At 49.7% G+C, this 16,208-nt stretch overlaps 1 protein-coding gene across 1 annotated transcript in view; it reads left to right on the top strand.

Annotated features, from left to right (window-relative positions):
• MYO1D (myosin ID) overlaps positions 1-16,208 on the top strand; it is a 140,698-nt gene that overhangs the window by 23,697 nt on the left and 100,793 nt on the right. Inside the window, exons 2-8 of the mRNA XM_050334749.1 lie at positions 7,937-8,145; positions 8,807-8,900; positions 9,664-9,829; positions 11,536-11,589; positions 12,470-12,565; positions 14,131-14,247; positions 15,317-15,520. Coding sequence (XP_050190706.1) covers positions 7,937-8,145; positions 8,807-8,900; positions 9,664-9,829; positions 11,536-11,589; positions 12,470-12,565; positions 14,131-14,247; positions 15,317-15,520 — 940 coding nt within the window. The remainder of the gene's footprint in view (positions 1-7,936; positions 8,146-8,806; positions 8,901-9,663; positions 9,830-11,535; positions 11,590-12,469; positions 12,566-14,130; positions 14,248-15,316; positions 15,521-16,208) is intronic.

Genomic DNA, 16,208 nt, shown 5'->3' with positions numbered 1-16,208 from the left:
GTGGGTGATGGAGGCAGTGGTGGAGCTGCTGCTCAGCTGCTTTTCCTTTCAGAGGGTGTGAATGGAGGTGCTTCAGGCTCTTGTGCAAATTCCTTGCTCGTCTTGCCAGTCCTCCCATGCCCACAAGGGTGTTTGAATCATTCCTTTCAGGGAGAGGGAGAAAGATCCTGATGCTGAATCTGCCAGGTCGGTCACGCTCAAGGCTTTAGCTGAAAGCTCTGCACTTGGTGCTGGTAAAAAAACCCTTTACTTCTCACCCAGACTTTCTCTAAAATATTAATTGCTCTTTAATTTGGAAGAACAAACCAGTAGGGCCTTTCCAGCACTGATAGGCAAACATAACCTCATTCCTTCAGAGCCTGAGGGTTGGGCTGCCAGGGCACCTGCTGCTCCATTCCTGGCGATGGCAGAGACTGGGAGATGGGTCAGAGGGGTTTCAGTGCAGCTCTGGTTCAGATTGTCACTGGGGACATGAAGATTTTCTAGTACAAAGAAATAAAAAAAGCCCCACAACAAACCTGAGCCAAATCTACACCCAATATGGGAACCTTCCTGGCTGGATGTGCTTCCAGGGAAGCACAAGGAACCCTTCAATGGACATGCTGTGTTGAAACAGATTTGCTTTGTGATCTGCAAACATCATCATCATCATTATTATTATTATTATTGTTATTGATTTTGCATGGTTTGCATGGCCTGACTTAGTATAAATCAGCAATCCAGTTTTATTTTAGCTGTAACATTCCCAGAGAGTTTTGGAGTGCTGGCAGATGGGGTTCTGTGTCTTGATGCTGCAAGATGATTCCTGGTTTTTCCGAGCCCTGTGTGGGACAATGCTGCATTCAGGGGCTCCAGCACATCCCCAGCCCTGGCCACGAGCTCAACAAATCAGAGTATTCCTTTACAGCACAACAATGAGGCAGCTGAACATCAGCAGCCCCAGCCAGCTGACTGCCAGAGGAGTCTCCAGGCATCTCCAGAGGAAACCTGTGGGATACTGGGACTGTGTCTTGGCACCTGGGCTTGTGGGGAGAGCAGAAAGTGTAATTAGACATCAACATGAGGTTCTGTTAATTGTGCAGTGTGGGCAGAGAGCTGGGAAGGTGGTGCAGGATATCACACGTGGCTTAGAAAGTGAGGTTTCAAGTCATTGACACAGTTGCTGCTGTGGTACAGGTTGTGATTTGTAGGAGGCCGCTGCTCTGTCAGCAGTCAGTGGTGGTTGTTTCCTGATCCTTGTTCTTCTCCATGTTTCTGGATCTTTCTGTGGGGTTGCAGGATTTTACAGTCCCTCCATCATCCCTTGCACGAAGGGTTTTATTCACAGGTCTTGCCTGGGCACCCCTGGGACAGAGCCAGCACTGCCTCTTTTGAAGTCCCCACATGCAGTAACATCAGAGTGGGAGGAGCAGAACGGACCATGAGGACAATTGTTGGTCACTGCAGGAAGCCACATCTCCCAAACACATCCCCAGCCTCAGCTCAGCCGTACCCAGCAGGACTCAGCGGTCCCTGCAGCTTTCAGTTCCCAGCCTGTGCTGGCCAGGGTGCTCCATTCCCATTTTCCATGGGCCTGTATAGTTGTTTTTCTTTTGTTTAAGGAATTCTCCTGGCAAGGGGATACTCATCTCACCCATTTATAGGTGATTACTCCCACCTTTTCCCCCTCCTCAGTCCTTTCATGAGCCTTATGCATTTAAATGAGTTCTCTTGCATGACGAGCTCTGCCCTCCCCTCACTGACTTGCTGTGTGGTGGGAGCAGAGTGGACCTACCTGACTTTTGAGATTTTTTGATTTTTACTGCCCCTTTATAGATTTCGTGCCCTTGCTTGGCAGATGAAAAAAGGGCTCGTGGGCAGGTGGCAGTCTGTGTTTGCTGCTATCCCATCCTGTTCTCCTCTTCCCTGGGTAGACCTGGGATAATTCACCCTCAGGACATCCCTCAGGGCAGTGTCCTGCTCAGAGCACAGTAATGTGATTACTGCACCAGGATTTCAGCAGCATTCCAGTCAGATTTTTCACGTGGCAACTGGGAGTGTGTTTTCCTGCTCCACTCACAGCCATCAGGCACAAACCGCTCTCCTCTTACCTGTGCCTACAGTAACTTCCTCCATGCTGGGATAAACCCACACAGCATTTGTTGTCCTGGAGGCTTTTCAAAGACCTTCCTTTCGTCTCATTATCTTATTTCAAGTCTGCCTGTGCCTCCTGCCCTGCTCCTGGAGCTCCAAAGAGGGGCCTGCAGAGCTTCCCTCTTGCAGCAGAGCTCGGCCCGTCTGACGCAAACAGGAATGAAAGTTCAGTGACTCCTGTGTTTAGTGGTTTGGCGTTTTCTCAGTGCAAGGTTAGGACTTTATATTTAAGGAGGGGGTTCTGATATTATCCCTTTTTCTGTGTCTCACGGTTTTAGCCTTTATCCATCTGCCATTCTCCTTCCCCCAGCCTGACCCAGTGGGGTTTGCAGCTGAATCAGCCTCTTCAAATCACGGCTCTCGCCAACCCCTGGGTTTGCTGAGGAAGATGTGGCACTGGTCACTCAGAGTTTACTGATTTTCTTTAGGGGAAAAAAAAAATAAAATGACATCATGACAAAGAACTCCTTAAACCTCCTTCCCCGGGCTGGCTGAGGGCTGTGGGTGAAGGGAGGATTCCTCCCCCTGCCCCGTCTGCTCCCCCAGCACAGGAAAGGAGTGGTGCTCCCAATGGCATTTCCTATTTGGTTAAACTGGCAGCATCTGAGAAGGGAGCCCCTGCAGGCCAGCCACGAGCAGAAACCTCACCTGCACGCTCAGTGAACTTGAGTTCAGCTTCTCTGGCCCTCAGGCTGGATCAGAACCTCCTAGACATGCACATTGTGATGCTGTGGACATGCATATTCACCATCGGGGCAGACTTGGATCGTTTCCCCGGTGCAGGGAGGTTGCACTGACTGGACAGTTTTTTGGGCTGTTTTTCCAAGAGCAGCAAGAATATTTTAGCAGCAGTTCTGCCAACGCAAATCCTGTTTATCTGAGCGCTCTTGTGAGGGGCTGGTTCGCTGTGAGACACTTCATGAGCAATTTACCGAAAGCCTTGAAGTCCTGCTTGACAGCCGAGTTTATTTTGAGATTTACCTAAAATAAAGTCCTTAAGGAGCACTGAACTCTCAGCATAGAGACCCAGTATCACACGGAAAAGGGACAAGTGCCTGAGGCACACAGGGTAAGTGGCTTTTAGCAGTCACTTGCCTCCCAAAGCACGAGGAGAATGGTTGTTGCCTTGTGTGAGTGCAGGGTACACATTCTTGCCTTTAAAACCAGGTAAATGTGGTTTCACTGCCATTGTTCTGCTTGAATTCCCTTCCTTGGTGAGCACATCCTAAAGGCCCATCCTTGACTGTCCACAAACACGAGGCTTAATTAAATATCTTCATGTGGGAATGGACTCAGAGCCTGCAGGATTGGAATTTAATGTGTACATTTGGTGGTAAAAAATAACTTAAGACTTGTTGCCTCCTTTGGGAGAGTAACCCAAATCACACAGGGTGTTTCCAGCAGGGAAAGGAATTGTCCCTCCTCTGCGTGCCAGAGGTGTGGAGCTGCTGGATCATTATTCTTCCCATGCACAGGCAGGAAGGAGGAAAAATCCGTGTGCTCATACTCAATATTTCATATTCAGTATCTCAGTTTGTGCCTTGGGGTTCACAGGTAAGCTGGAAATACAGAATATTTGAAACCATCCAGGTTTTGTTCCCTTTGCCTTCAGTGGGACTGGGTTAGTTGTGGATCAGTGCATCTGAATTATTTGCTTTTCCCTTGTTTTTTGGTTAACATTTCCTTTACTTTAAGCTGCTGCTCCCAGATAAAGTCTGTGCTCAGGGGATGGCTGTGCTGTGACTGACTGAGCAGCTTCTGCTCTGGGGCATCTGTGGAGCATCAGGAAGGGCTAAGAGAGGAACTTCTTGGGGTGTCAGTAGGGCAGAACGTGCTGTCAGTGGTGAGAAAGGAACAGTTCTGGACAGGAGAAGGTCTTTTTCCAGTAGAAAATGATCCATGATCCCAATAGCTTCACTTCAGCTCTCTCAGAGCAACAGCAGATGAGGCAGCTGGTGGCCCGACGGGATTTCGCAGCCGTTGCTCTGCCCTGGGACGTGGAACAGATGGGCAAAGCCTGGCACAGGGGTCAGGGAGGGGCAGGTCCTGCCTGCCAGCCCCAGCCCTGTTTGCCTTCTGGGCAGGAGGAGCGCCGTGTAAATGATTAATTAGGAGTCCTCTCTTCCCTTTCCCCGTGAGCTGTGGTGGAGCAGCCGGGCCTGGCGGGGTGTCTTTGTGTAACGGTCCATGTCCTGCAGATGTTGTTTGGGACTGTGGGTTCCAAGCCCTGCCAGCTAACTCTTTTCTTTATTTGTACTGAGTGCATTTGAAGTTGCATCATTTCCTCGGTAAGAACGGTTTTATTTTTGACTGGAGCGTTTTGTCAGGTGGAGGAAATCCTAAATGTTGAGTGCTCTCTGCTGGTGAAGATTTCTGCTCCAGTGTTCCCGTTCCTGCAGTGTCTTTTCCAGGGGGAATTTGATGTGAACATAGAGTGTCTGGACTTAACTCCCTTCCCTGAACATAAAAACTACAAAACAAAGTAAGAGCCTTTTCCTTGCCTTAGTGGTCTTCTTTCCTAGAGAATAATTCCTCTCCCTTTCAGTGATTTATAGTCCGTGACTCACTGCTTTTTATTTTCTCATTATCAATTGATGTTTTAATGAGGTAATAAAAACTAGTATAAAAACTTCTCATGAAAGAGCTGATGGTCCTCAGAATAACTCAGAGGGATTAAATGCTCTGAATTTTCTTTTTGGCTGCCGAGCTAATGGAGAGAGGAGGGGAGACTTAGTGGGGTCTGCAGCTCCTCCCGAGGGGCAGCTCCAATCTCTGCTCTGGGTGAGCAGGGACAGCACCCAGGGAAGGGCTGGAGCTGTGTCAGGGCAGGGTCAGGCTGGATCTCAGGAAAAGGTTCTTCCCCCAGAGGGTGGTTGGCACTGAACAGGCTCCCCAGGGCAGTGGGCACAGCCCCAAGGCTGCCAGAGCTCCAGGAGGGTTTGGACAACGCTCTGAGGGACAGGGAGGGATTGTTGGGGTGTCTGTGCAGGGCCAGGGGTTGGATTTGGTGATCCTTGGAGGTCCCTTCCCTCTGAGGGTATTCTGTGATACAGAAATGATTCAGATGGAATCATTACAGGGCCGTGTTTTGTTGCAGCACAGGCTGATGTGATTTCCACGAGAGACACAAACCAAGGTTTGACCATGGGGATGGATATTGGGGTTCCTTTTATCAGACTTGCTGCTGTTCCTTTTAATAAAAAAAAGAGTCCAGTTCTTCACCTAACCCTCAGCCCTGAAATGGCTGTGCTGGCCGTGGTGTGGATGAGTCTCCCCAGATGGTGCAGTGCCTTTCCAAAAAGCCCCAAACAGCTTTGTTGTCCTGTTTTGTGACCTTGCCCTGCGGGGTAGTGACTGGAGCACAGCTCATGCTCCCCCTTTGCACTTCTCTGGTGGGTTGTTTTCTTAAAGTTTCCACGAGTCCTCCCTGGGCCAGGCAAACCCCGGCGCTCCCAGCAGGAAAACAGGCCCTGCTGTTCTTGGCCTGAGCTGCTGGGAGGGATGAAAAGGGGCTTTATCAGCCAGGAGGGGCGAGGAGCCACAGCTCCTGTAGGGAACATCTGAGCACAGCTCTGCAGTTTTAACTCCAGCGCTCAGAAGTGTAAAGAAAAACGAACCAAGAGGTGAATTGGGGGTGTCAGCTGTTCGTAAAGGCTGAATCCCCAGAGCCAAGCTGGGAGAGGTGTCTGTTTGTCAGGCCTGGAGATGGATCCTTCTTCTCCCTCACCTTCACTTTTTGCCACAGAGTTGAAGACACAGCTTGTCAGAGCTCAGTAAAACCTTGTAGGGCTTGACTGGGGATTCCCTTCCAGCTCAGGATCTTCCACGGTTCTGGGATTCAGTCAAGGACACCGAACTGCCAAGGGAGGAAACTTAAACTGGGCTCTGCCACTGCTAGTTTACATAATTCATTAATTAAGGAAGAGGTCAGAGTATTGGGTGCTGGGATGGTGACTTGGCACAATGGGCCTTTATGCCTTTATTTCTTCTCAGCAGCTGAAACAACTCGCCCTTGACCCTCTCTGGGGCCATGAACTCTCACCCGTGTTTGTGGCAGCACCGTGGGGCTTAAAAAACTCACCCAGAAACTGCTGCATCTTTATTTTTATCATCACTAGTGCCTTGAGCAGCAGGTCTGTGCTGCTGGGCAGGGCCTTCTGGAGAGCACCCTGCGTGTTCTCCATTGAATAATTCACCTTTTTGGATGTCCAGCCCCAAAAGATGGGATGATTCTGCTGATTGTGGTGTCCTTGGAGTGGTTTCCATTACGTATTTAGGTGTGACTTGATCCCCTTAATAGCAACAGTATTGTGTGGGTTTGGTTTTTCAAGCTCTCCTATGTATATGCAGAGTCCCTCAAGGGCTCCTGAGAGGGCAGGAGGTTGGCATCTGATCCCTTTGCACCTTCTGCCTCTTTGGGATCTTCCAAATCCCACAATTCCCACCTGCTTTGTGCTTCTAAGAGGTGAAATCAGGTGTATTATTTAATTATTTTAAGATTATATTTTCTAAAACATTTTTGCTGGCTTTCAAAGATGGTATCATCTCAAAACCATCAAATATCTTTGCATTTTAAAGTCATGAATGTTTTGGGCCATGTATATCAAGGCACTTCCAGCAAGAACTGAATGCAGGAAGAAAAAGACATTTTGCAGTTCCTGTGTGTTTTTAGTGCAGCATTTCGGGAGGAAGCTGGAATTGGAGGCACAAGCACTCCCAGAAAGTGGAATGCTGGCTGCTGGATGATGGTTCTTGAGTTTTTATTACACCTGCTAAAAACTGACAGTGCCAAGATGCTGCAGAAAATTCTCAGATGAACAATAGAAAATGTCAGGGCTGTCACCACATGGGGGTGGTAATAAATTCAATAAAGTAATGCTGGAATTTGTGCCGGAGTCCGGGAGGGATTGAAGGCCCCTGGGCTCCATTGGAGGGGTTCGAGTGCCATCTAATGTTGTGAGGTTTAAGTGCAGCTGCAGACGGGGAATTGTGCTACAAATGCCGTGGTTTGGGTGTCGATCCCAGAATCTCCTGCCGTCCTTTCTCCTCCTGAGAAGGAAAGGCTGTATAAATTCTCCTGCTGGTAACCTGGAATTCCTCTGAGCTCTGCTGATAGGTAACTTCCAATAAAATGTGGATTTCCTTGGAAACAGCTTTTAACTTAAACACTTTTCATAAACAAGCTTCCAGTGATTTTCTGTCTTGTTTGCAGAAAGAATCCAGGAGCCAGGTAGGGCTTAGGAAAGGTGCAGTTTGGGGTTGTTTTCACACATTCTTGGGAATCTTTCCCCTCTGGTTTAGCAGCACTGGTGATGCCAAAGTGCCTTCCAGTGTAAAGGATGGAGTGGGAGCTCATTGCTGGAGCTGACAGGCTGCAGTTCCCTCCTTGGCCTTGTTTATTTTCTTCCAGGTGTGATCAGACCTCTCTCAGTGAGGGGTTTCTCTGGCCTTTGGCTGGGTCATGGACAACTGCAGAACGTGAGAAAAAAGAGTTTGCCTTTAAATCCCCTCTGTGAAGCAGATTTTATTTGCTCCTCACGCTTGTGTTAATTACTGTCAGCTGTAGAGACAGTAAATTGTACATTGTGCACCTGTAAGTGAAACAACAGTAGAAATGTCCTCAGATCTCTCTGTCCCTGCTGTGCCATCCAGGCCACCCTGCCAAGGGAGTGTCCTTAGCCAGGGTTCTGTTGTGGTGTTTCCATGGATCAGAGCTCACTGCTGCTGCACTCTTGGCAGGCGCGTTCCAAACCTCCCCATTTGTCTGTGCTCATTTCTCCCCCTTTGCTCTCACCCCGGGCAGGTTTGAGAAGGGCAGGATTTACACCTTCATCGGGGAGGTGGTGGTTTCCATGAACCCCTACAAGAACCTGAACATCTACGGGCGGGACACCATCGAGCAGTACAAGGGCAGGGAGCTCTACGAGAGGCCCCCCCACCTCTTCGCCATCGCCGACGCCGCCTACAAGGCCATGAAGAGACGCTCCAAGGACACCTGCATTGTCATCTCAGGTGAGCTGGGGGGGCCTGCACGTCATCCTGGGGAAATTCCAGCCAGAGGGAGAAGGAGGATGGTTTGATTAGTCCTCAAGGCTCGTTTGGGTTTGAATCCCTGCGTGGAGACGTCGCAGTTGTTTCTTCCCTCGTTCACTCATTCAGCCAGGCAGGAGTGGGGCTGTGCCTGCAGGGGGATAACGGCAGCAGGAGCCTTATCCCACCCCAGGGATCAGCAGGGCAGGGCCTGTCTCTCCTCAGGAGCTGCTGCTTTTGCCCCTGAGCTGGTTTTGTCAGTGGGAGCAGGGCTTGTTCCCTGCCTGGATCCTGGCACTCCCTTCCCTTGATGTCCCCGAGCTCTGAAAGGCGAGAGCCCCGAGCTGGGGGGCTGAACAGTGGCCCCTTGTGCTGCCCAGCCAGGCTTTTTCTCCTCTAACAATATTCCTTTGATCCTCTGGGTGCCAGGCCCGTTCCCGACCTGTGGAATCTCACATCACAATTGCCCCGAGTCGGCGCAGCCACAGGGTTTAGAAAACGCCCTGAGTGCACACAAAGATGGTTTTAAAACAACAAATCAAAACCCCCCCAGACGTTGTTGGAGTGGAATTAAGATGTTCTGTGCAGTGATTTGCTTTGCTCTTTTCGTCTCTTGGGTCACCCTGGTGTTTCTGCCCCCCAGGTGAAAGTGGAGCTGGGAAAACTGAGGCCAGTAAATACATCATGCAGTACATTGCAGCCATCACCAACCCTGGGCAGAGGGCTGAGGTGGAGAGGTAAGGCCTTGCCTGGGAAAAAAGGCAAATTTGGAGATCTTTTTCTGTAGGCTCTGTAGCTGAGGGTCTCTTATATATGCTGATTTTTACAGCAGTTCCCTGACTTCTTCAGGTACTAATTTTACCCTGGGAATTTTGCAATATTAATTGCTAAAATCATGCAGAAAAATTAAAAAAACCAGTATTTAGAATACCTTCCAAGCAATTCCAACCATCTCATGATCTTAGAGGTCTTTTCCCAGTGATTGTAAATCACTTTTCCTGGGGCAAGTTGCCCGAGGTCTGGGTACATTTGGACAGCATGTTGAGTGCAGGGAGTGTATTCCATGAGCTTCCAGGCTCACATGCTGCTGATTTGCAAAATATGCCTGTTAGTCCTGGAGTAAAAGTATTAGAACAAAGAACGTGCCTTTCTGCTGACTCAGATTTAATACCAACCTCGAATAAACTTTGTCAAAGAGCTCAATAAATTGGTTTCAAAACTGAAATATATAAAGGAGCTGTGTTTTTGGTGCTGTTTTCAATCAGGGTTGGGTCTCTGAACCAAAGAGCCTTTGCTGGCTCTGAGGGGCATTGCTGACAGCTCCCAGCTGATGTCCCGTGGGATTGCTGCTGTCACCCACATCTGCCAGGCTGTGCCATCAGACAGCATCGCTGCTGTGGCTCAGTTCTGCCCCAGAAATGCTGGTGAAACAGATTCCCTGGGTCTGAGTGCTCAGCTCTGCACTTACCCTGTTCCCTCTTGCATCCCTGGGCCCTGCAGGGTGAAGAACATCCTGCTGAAATCCAACTGCGTGCTGGAGGCCTTTGGCAACGCCAAGACCAACCGCAACGACAACTCCAGCCGCTTTGGGAAATACATGGACATCAACTTTGATTTTAAGGGGGACCCAATAGGTGGGCACATCAATAATTACCTGCTAGAAAAGGTAAGGCCCCCTCAGTGCCCGCTGAGAGCCTCTGCTGGAGTTGCTTTTGCAGTGTGGGCTTTGCCAGCAGAGTTCTGGTCAGACAGGTGAGGTGTGATGGGAGATAAACCCAGGGCTTAATTTTCCCTCAGGAGTTTACAGTAAAGGCCCTGCAGTGCCCTGTCCTGGGACACCAGGGCTTCCAGAGCTCCCCAGGAAAGAGAGACTCCATTACTCAAGCATTTCTGGGCATGTGGGGGTGTGAACTTTAATCTCAGCTTTAATTCTGGATACAATTTGCCATCTGCACAACTCCTCCTTTGTGAGTCCCCTCCTCTGAGGTCTCCCTGCTGGATCAGGAGAGATCTCCAGGGCTGCAAGTGGCAACAGTCTGCTTGAGAAGTGTTATTTTGGAATGAAGCCACAGCCTTCTGTGGTGTTTTAGTAGCATTGTTTTTCTGTATTCCGAGTGATCCTGACATAATTATTTTTTTCATGTCATTAAGTGGTGTCTGAAAACACTGGGATATGTAAAAGTGTAGAGAAAAGGGGTGTGAGCCATTAACAACTCCTGTTGTGTGAGACATGTCTGGCTTTAATTATGTGTTTGACCACATCTGCCAACAGCTTTTTGTTTGTGTTTTATTTTTTTACTCTTCCCTTTATTTCCCTAAAGTCTGTTTTCAGAATAAACACTTTATTTAAAAACAAAACAAAACAAAAAACCCCAACAAAACAACAAACCCAAACATTTAACTTGGGATACTTTGATGCAGAAAAAGGGCTGGGACTGCAGCTGCAGCAACTTAAATCCTGATGATTTATTCCTCCTGATTGTTTATTTCGTATTCTCTCCTTCTCCCAAGTTAAATTTGTTTCCATTTGAAAGCAGTTGAGGTTGTGGCCTCAACACAAACATGAACAGACAGTGTCTTTGCACTGCAGCAGGAACACAGGGAATCATGGAATTACAGAGTATCTTGAGCTGGAAGGGACCCCCAAGGACCATCCAGTCCTTGCACAGACACCCCAACAATCCCCCCCCGTCCCTCAGAGCGTTGTCCAAACCCTCCTGCAGCTCTGGCAGCCTTGGGGCTGTGCCCACTGCCCTGGGGAGCCTGTTCAGTGCCAACCACCCTCTGGGGGAAGGACCTTTCCCTGACATCCAACCTGAGCCTGCCCTGGCACAGCTTTGTGCCTCATCGCTCTCCTATGTTCAAACTCGTAGCATAAAACAAGGATTTGTTGCTTGTTGACCGAGTGTCTGGTGCATTTAACTCTCTTTGTGCTGTGTTACCCTGCTTTGGAGAGAGAGCTCTGCAATGGAGCTGTGGCTTCCCTTGTGTCAGAGCAGAGCATGCCCTGGGTGCTGGGATCAGCCTGTCCCAGGAGTGTGGCATTGCTGACCACCCTGAGCAGTCACTGGGCCTGCTTTTCATTTCCAGTGACCAAAAACTAAAACGAAAATGACGTTTATTTGACTCTTCCATGCAAGGATGGAAGATCCCTGCCACGTGGGATTCCTGGGTGGAAGCAGGACATTGCAGCTGTTAAACAAGCTGGTCTTTCTGATCACAGACCTCGAGCTGCACATCCACTCCTGTGCAGGGGTGTTCACAGGAGGGAGCTGGGGTTGGGGCTGCCCTGGCAGTGGGAGCCCTGTGGCTGAGGGAGGAGCTGGGGCAGCACAGCCACAACACCCACATTCTGTGTTTTGTCTCCCCCAGTCCCGTGTGATTGTGCAGCAGCCTGGAGAAAGGAGCTTCCATTCCTTCTACCAGGTTTGTATCCCTTTGCTGCACCAAATCCCCTGTGGCCAGAATGTCCAGAGCTCTCACCCTTCTCGTGTGTTTTCCAGAGGGTTTCCTCGTTGCAGCTTCTTGGGTGATCTTTGGGTTCTTCAGCTCTTTGTGCTGGGAAAGAGCCTGGGAAAATTGATTGTTTTCCATCCTCCAGTCCCTTATTAACACATTTATAAAATTCAGAGGAGGCTGACTAAACAAATATGGTAGGACATTGGACTTTGACTCACTGTTTTATTTGTAGCAAGTCTAATCCCCTCTGTTTTCTCTTAAGGCCTTTGGTCCATATGGAAGTAATTTTATGACACCAAGTTGACTTCCTTGGTTTTTTTTGGAGGTCCTTTTTAATGTCTTCCACATTGTTCAGTGGTTCCCTGGGTGTCCTGGGGGGGATATGGTTGGCCTGTTAGTATAACCTTGTTTCTCAGCTTAGCAGGCAGGGAAACATAGGTTTGTTTATTTTTTTCCCCACTTACTCGGTGCTCCATGATGGCACGTCTAGCACTTTTCTCATGGACAGGTCATTTCCATATGGAAAAGTCTCTGTGCAGAGCATCAAAGGGAAATGTGGTGGTTGCCAGGACACAGCTGTGGCATGTCACAGATGTAAACAGGGCTGGTCTGTGAGGAGGTTCAGGCTGGGTTTTTTTAAAAGAGTTATGACTCAGAAGGACAGTGATTTGGGCAACCACCATCCCACACCGTGCATCCCACGCATGTTCTGCTCCTGCCTCCAGATCCTGGATTAGTAATTAATATTTTCGTGATTGTTCTCGTCAAGCAGGTGAATAAGAACCAGAAAAAAAGGATGGATTTCCTGTTTTTCATTCACCATTTCTTAACCCCCTTCTCTGTGCAGCTCCTGCAGGGAGGTTCTGACCAGCTCTTACGTTCCCTGCACCTTCAGAAGGACGCATCAGCCTACAGCTACATCTGTCCTGGGGCACAGATCAAGGTGAGCCTGGCTTAGGGCAGCTTTAAAACTGCTGCTTGACATGCTGAAAGCACTGCTGAGCCAGCAGAAGCTGAGGCCAATATTTATGGGGTGAACATGGAAAGGTAACACTGGTGGTTTAATTTTAGTGGAGTTTCTGGCCCTTGGAGACAAAGCACATGTGCTTAGAATCACAGGAAAAATATGTTTGTGTATATACAAGTATGTTGTGCATCCTGCATTTAAACATTATAATACTCATTACATTATAAAAAGCAGTGAAATTCGGTGTTAATTAAGGCAGGTGTAGATATTTGACCCGTTACCAGTGACAGACATTCCATAATGGAGAACTTGAACTGCTTTCTGGACCAAAAAGCCATAAGAACTCTTTATTTACAGTAGGACCATTTAAGTTACTGAAGAATTCAGTCTTTGTGGCCTCAGGGAAAGAAGGGAACAAACCCATGAGGTTTTTAGGACAACAGCACGTTGAACCCTTGACTTCAACTTGTTGGGTGGGACTCTCACACAGCAGGCATTAAGAGGTTTAGAAAACTGCTGAAACAAGTTGAAGACAATTTCTTGCTAGAGGTACAAAATAAGCCAAGTAGGAAAGGCACCTCCTGGGTAAATAGAATGGAGGGAGTGTGATGATTGGTGCCTGTCTTGGCCGCAGTGATCACGAAAAGATTGCGTTTTAAACCTTTGGTGAAATGAAAAAAGCTGTCAGCAGAGGCACTGCCCTGGATTTTGGGAGAGCAGGCCACAGGATGCTCAAGGAACTATTTAATAAGGTTCCCTGGGAATCTGTTTTCAAGAGTATTGAGGCCCATAAATACCAGACACTTTTTGAGAGGTGTCTTTTCAGAGCACAGGAGGAGACAATTCCAGAAGTCAGTCAATCAGGTGATTGAGCTTGGCTGAACAGGGATCTCCTTCTGGAAATTAGGAAGGAAAAGACAGCAAGGTCAGGCTGCATGGCAGGACTGCAGAGATGCTGCTCACCACACGTTCAGATGCATCTGGCGTTGTCCCCAGCGTTGTCCCTGGGAAGCAGAGTCCAAACAAAAGGCTCTCTGATGTCCCAGTTGATTTTGTGAGATGCTCTTTGACACAGAAACCCACAGACCAACAGATGCCTGACCAGCTTCTCTAGAAATCTGCAGGGAAAACAAACCCAGGGATTGGGAAGGAGGGAGGCAGAGGCTTATCTGGAGGAAGGTGGAGACCAGAGGTTTCCTGCTGGTGCTCTGCAGCTCCTGCCTGGGGGGTCTGTGAGGGCACAGCTTGTCACTGCTGCTCTGGGTGCTTTCATGAACCACTTCTCCTCCTTCTCACTGAATTCCACTGGGAAATCTGTTGTGCTGTGGTGGATTTCTGTATCTTATCTGCCAGAACACGTGTGTGCAGTGCAGGGTTTAGTGTCCAAGCATGTGAGATGGCAGTGGAATAAACTGGGAAACCTCATGACAGTGCCTTGCATCTGAAAAATATCAGAGTACATATCTGTTTCCCGTGGGCTTGGGAAATCTTTGCTGAATTCCATTAAATCCATCCTGTCCCAAACTTCCCTTTGCCCTCAGTGTTCCATCAATGACAGTGCCGAGTTCAAAGCAGTCGCTGATGCCATGAAGGTGATTGGCTTCAAGCAAGAGGAGATCCAGACTGTCTACAAAATCGTGGCAGCCATTCTCCACCTGGTAAGATCCCTGCTCCTGGCTGTGTCCCTGGGCTGTTCCTGGGCTGCCAGCAGCTCCAGTTTTCCTGCTGCAGGAGCAGTTGGAGGGCCTGTTGGCTGGGAGAGAGTGTGCACAGCTCACAAGTCCCAGTGGTGAGGGGAACTCCTGGCTGAAACAGGACACTGTGAGGGTGGAAGATCACATGTGTTCCTGCCTGTTCCAGATCCCAAACCAGACACGCCACTGACTACTGGGAGCTGTTAAATGTTCTGAAAAAGGAATGGCTGGGGGTTGGCAGTGAGGGGGTGGGGAGCTTGTGTCCCCTTTCGCCCTCACCGTGGTGGTTCTGCTGGAGGGGCAGTGCCTCACTGCATGGTGGAGGCTTGGGCACAGGGGACACAGGAGACCTCTTAGTTTTCCATGTTCTGAGGCCAAGGAAACCCTGGAATGCCCTGGGTTCTCCTGGGACCCACAGAGCCTCCTCCCCTGCGCAGTGTCCCTGGAGCTCAGCTCCTGTGTTTCCCTGAGGAGGAGGGTGCCAGGGATCACTGCAGCTTTGCTCCAGCTCCTTCTGCTCCTTGGGATAGCTGGGATGGCTGGCAGAGCAGAGGGGCTGTGCAGGCAGGGTGGGAGACCACCCAGTCCTGGGGATCACCCTGGCAGGGCAGGTGTCCAGGAGCAGGCTGTGGAGGTGGAGTGCAGCCAGTCCAGCCCCACTGGCACTGACCTGCCAGCTTCCCCAGGGCATTCCCATTCCCTCTGTGGGCAGGAGAACTGCAGCCAGTGGTTCTGTGGTGAGCAGGCACATCCAGTGTTTATATCCACAGTGTCATTTCCCACCCCTGGCCTCTCAATCTCAAAATGGTGTTTGATTAAATCTCAGGGAGTGTTTGATGTAATTTTTTTCCCCAAGAGCTGGACTGAGCACTGAGCAGGGATGCTTTGCTTTGAGCCAGGCTTTGCTGCTTCCACTGGTGCTGGAGCTTTGGGAGCGTGTGGATATGCAAGGCCCACCCTTCTAGTGAGGGCAGGAGGCTGACTGCCTGGCAAGGGGACATTGAGAAATGCACCTCCTGGCTGCTTGTTGCAGGGGAACTTGAAGTTTTCAGTGGATGGGGACACGCCCATGATCGAGAACGGGAAGCTGGTGTCCACCATCGCAGACCTGCTCTCCACCAAGGCCGACCTGGTGGAGAAGGCCCTGCTGTTCCGCACGGTGGCCACGGGCAGGGACGTCATCGACAAGCAGCACACGGAGCAGGAGGCCACCTATGGCAGGGATGCCTTTGCCAAGGTGAGTCCCAGCTCCCTGTCCCCATGCCCAGCTCGGGGAGGGTGATGGTGACTGGCACACGTGTCCCCCGTGGTTGAGTTGCTGGCCCCGCAAGGCAAAGCTTGGGATCGCAGGGAAAAATCCACTTGTGTGCTGCTTAAAAGACACAAGTGGAGTTGGTCATCCTGCATTTAAACATTCTAGTGTTCATTACATTGTAAAAAGCAGTACAATGATTCGTTGATGAAGGCAGGTGTAGATATTTGATCTGTCACCAGTGACAGGCGTCCTGTGCTTCGTGATGGAGAAGCTGAGCTGCTTTCTGGGCCAGAAAGCCAAAAGGACTCACATTTTACAGTTTTGGTCGAGTTGCACTCAGTGCAGCAAAGAACAGGGATGCCCCAGGAAAGGGTTCAGTGTGGAGCTGCTGTCAGAACTGCACAGGGTTCGGTCCCCAGCAGCATTCCCGGGTGGATCAGTGAGCACAGTGCTTGCTGGGCATCATGTGGGTTTGTTTCTGGATGTGCACACTCCTGTGTTCTGGGTGGGATTGTGGCACAGCCCCATCCCTGCCCTTCCCAGCAGGGATCCAGCACCCACAGCCAGCAGGAGGGCAGGGGCTGCAGGCCAGGCCAGGCCAGCATCTGCAAAGGGAATATGTTGTACAGGGTGGGATATTTTGTGAAATACGATTAATTTAGTAGTTTAA

Source organism: Myiozetetes cayanensis, unplaced genomic scaffold (genome assembly GCF_022539395.1).
Source record: "Myiozetetes cayanensis isolate MyiCay16 unplaced genomic scaffold, myiCay2020 scf58, whole genome shotgun sequence".
NCBI classification, from domain to species: Eukaryota; Metazoa; Chordata; class Aves; order Passeriformes; family Tyrannidae; genus Myiozetetes; species Myiozetetes cayanensis.
This window is presented reverse-complemented; position numbering and strand designations above follow the sequence as displayed.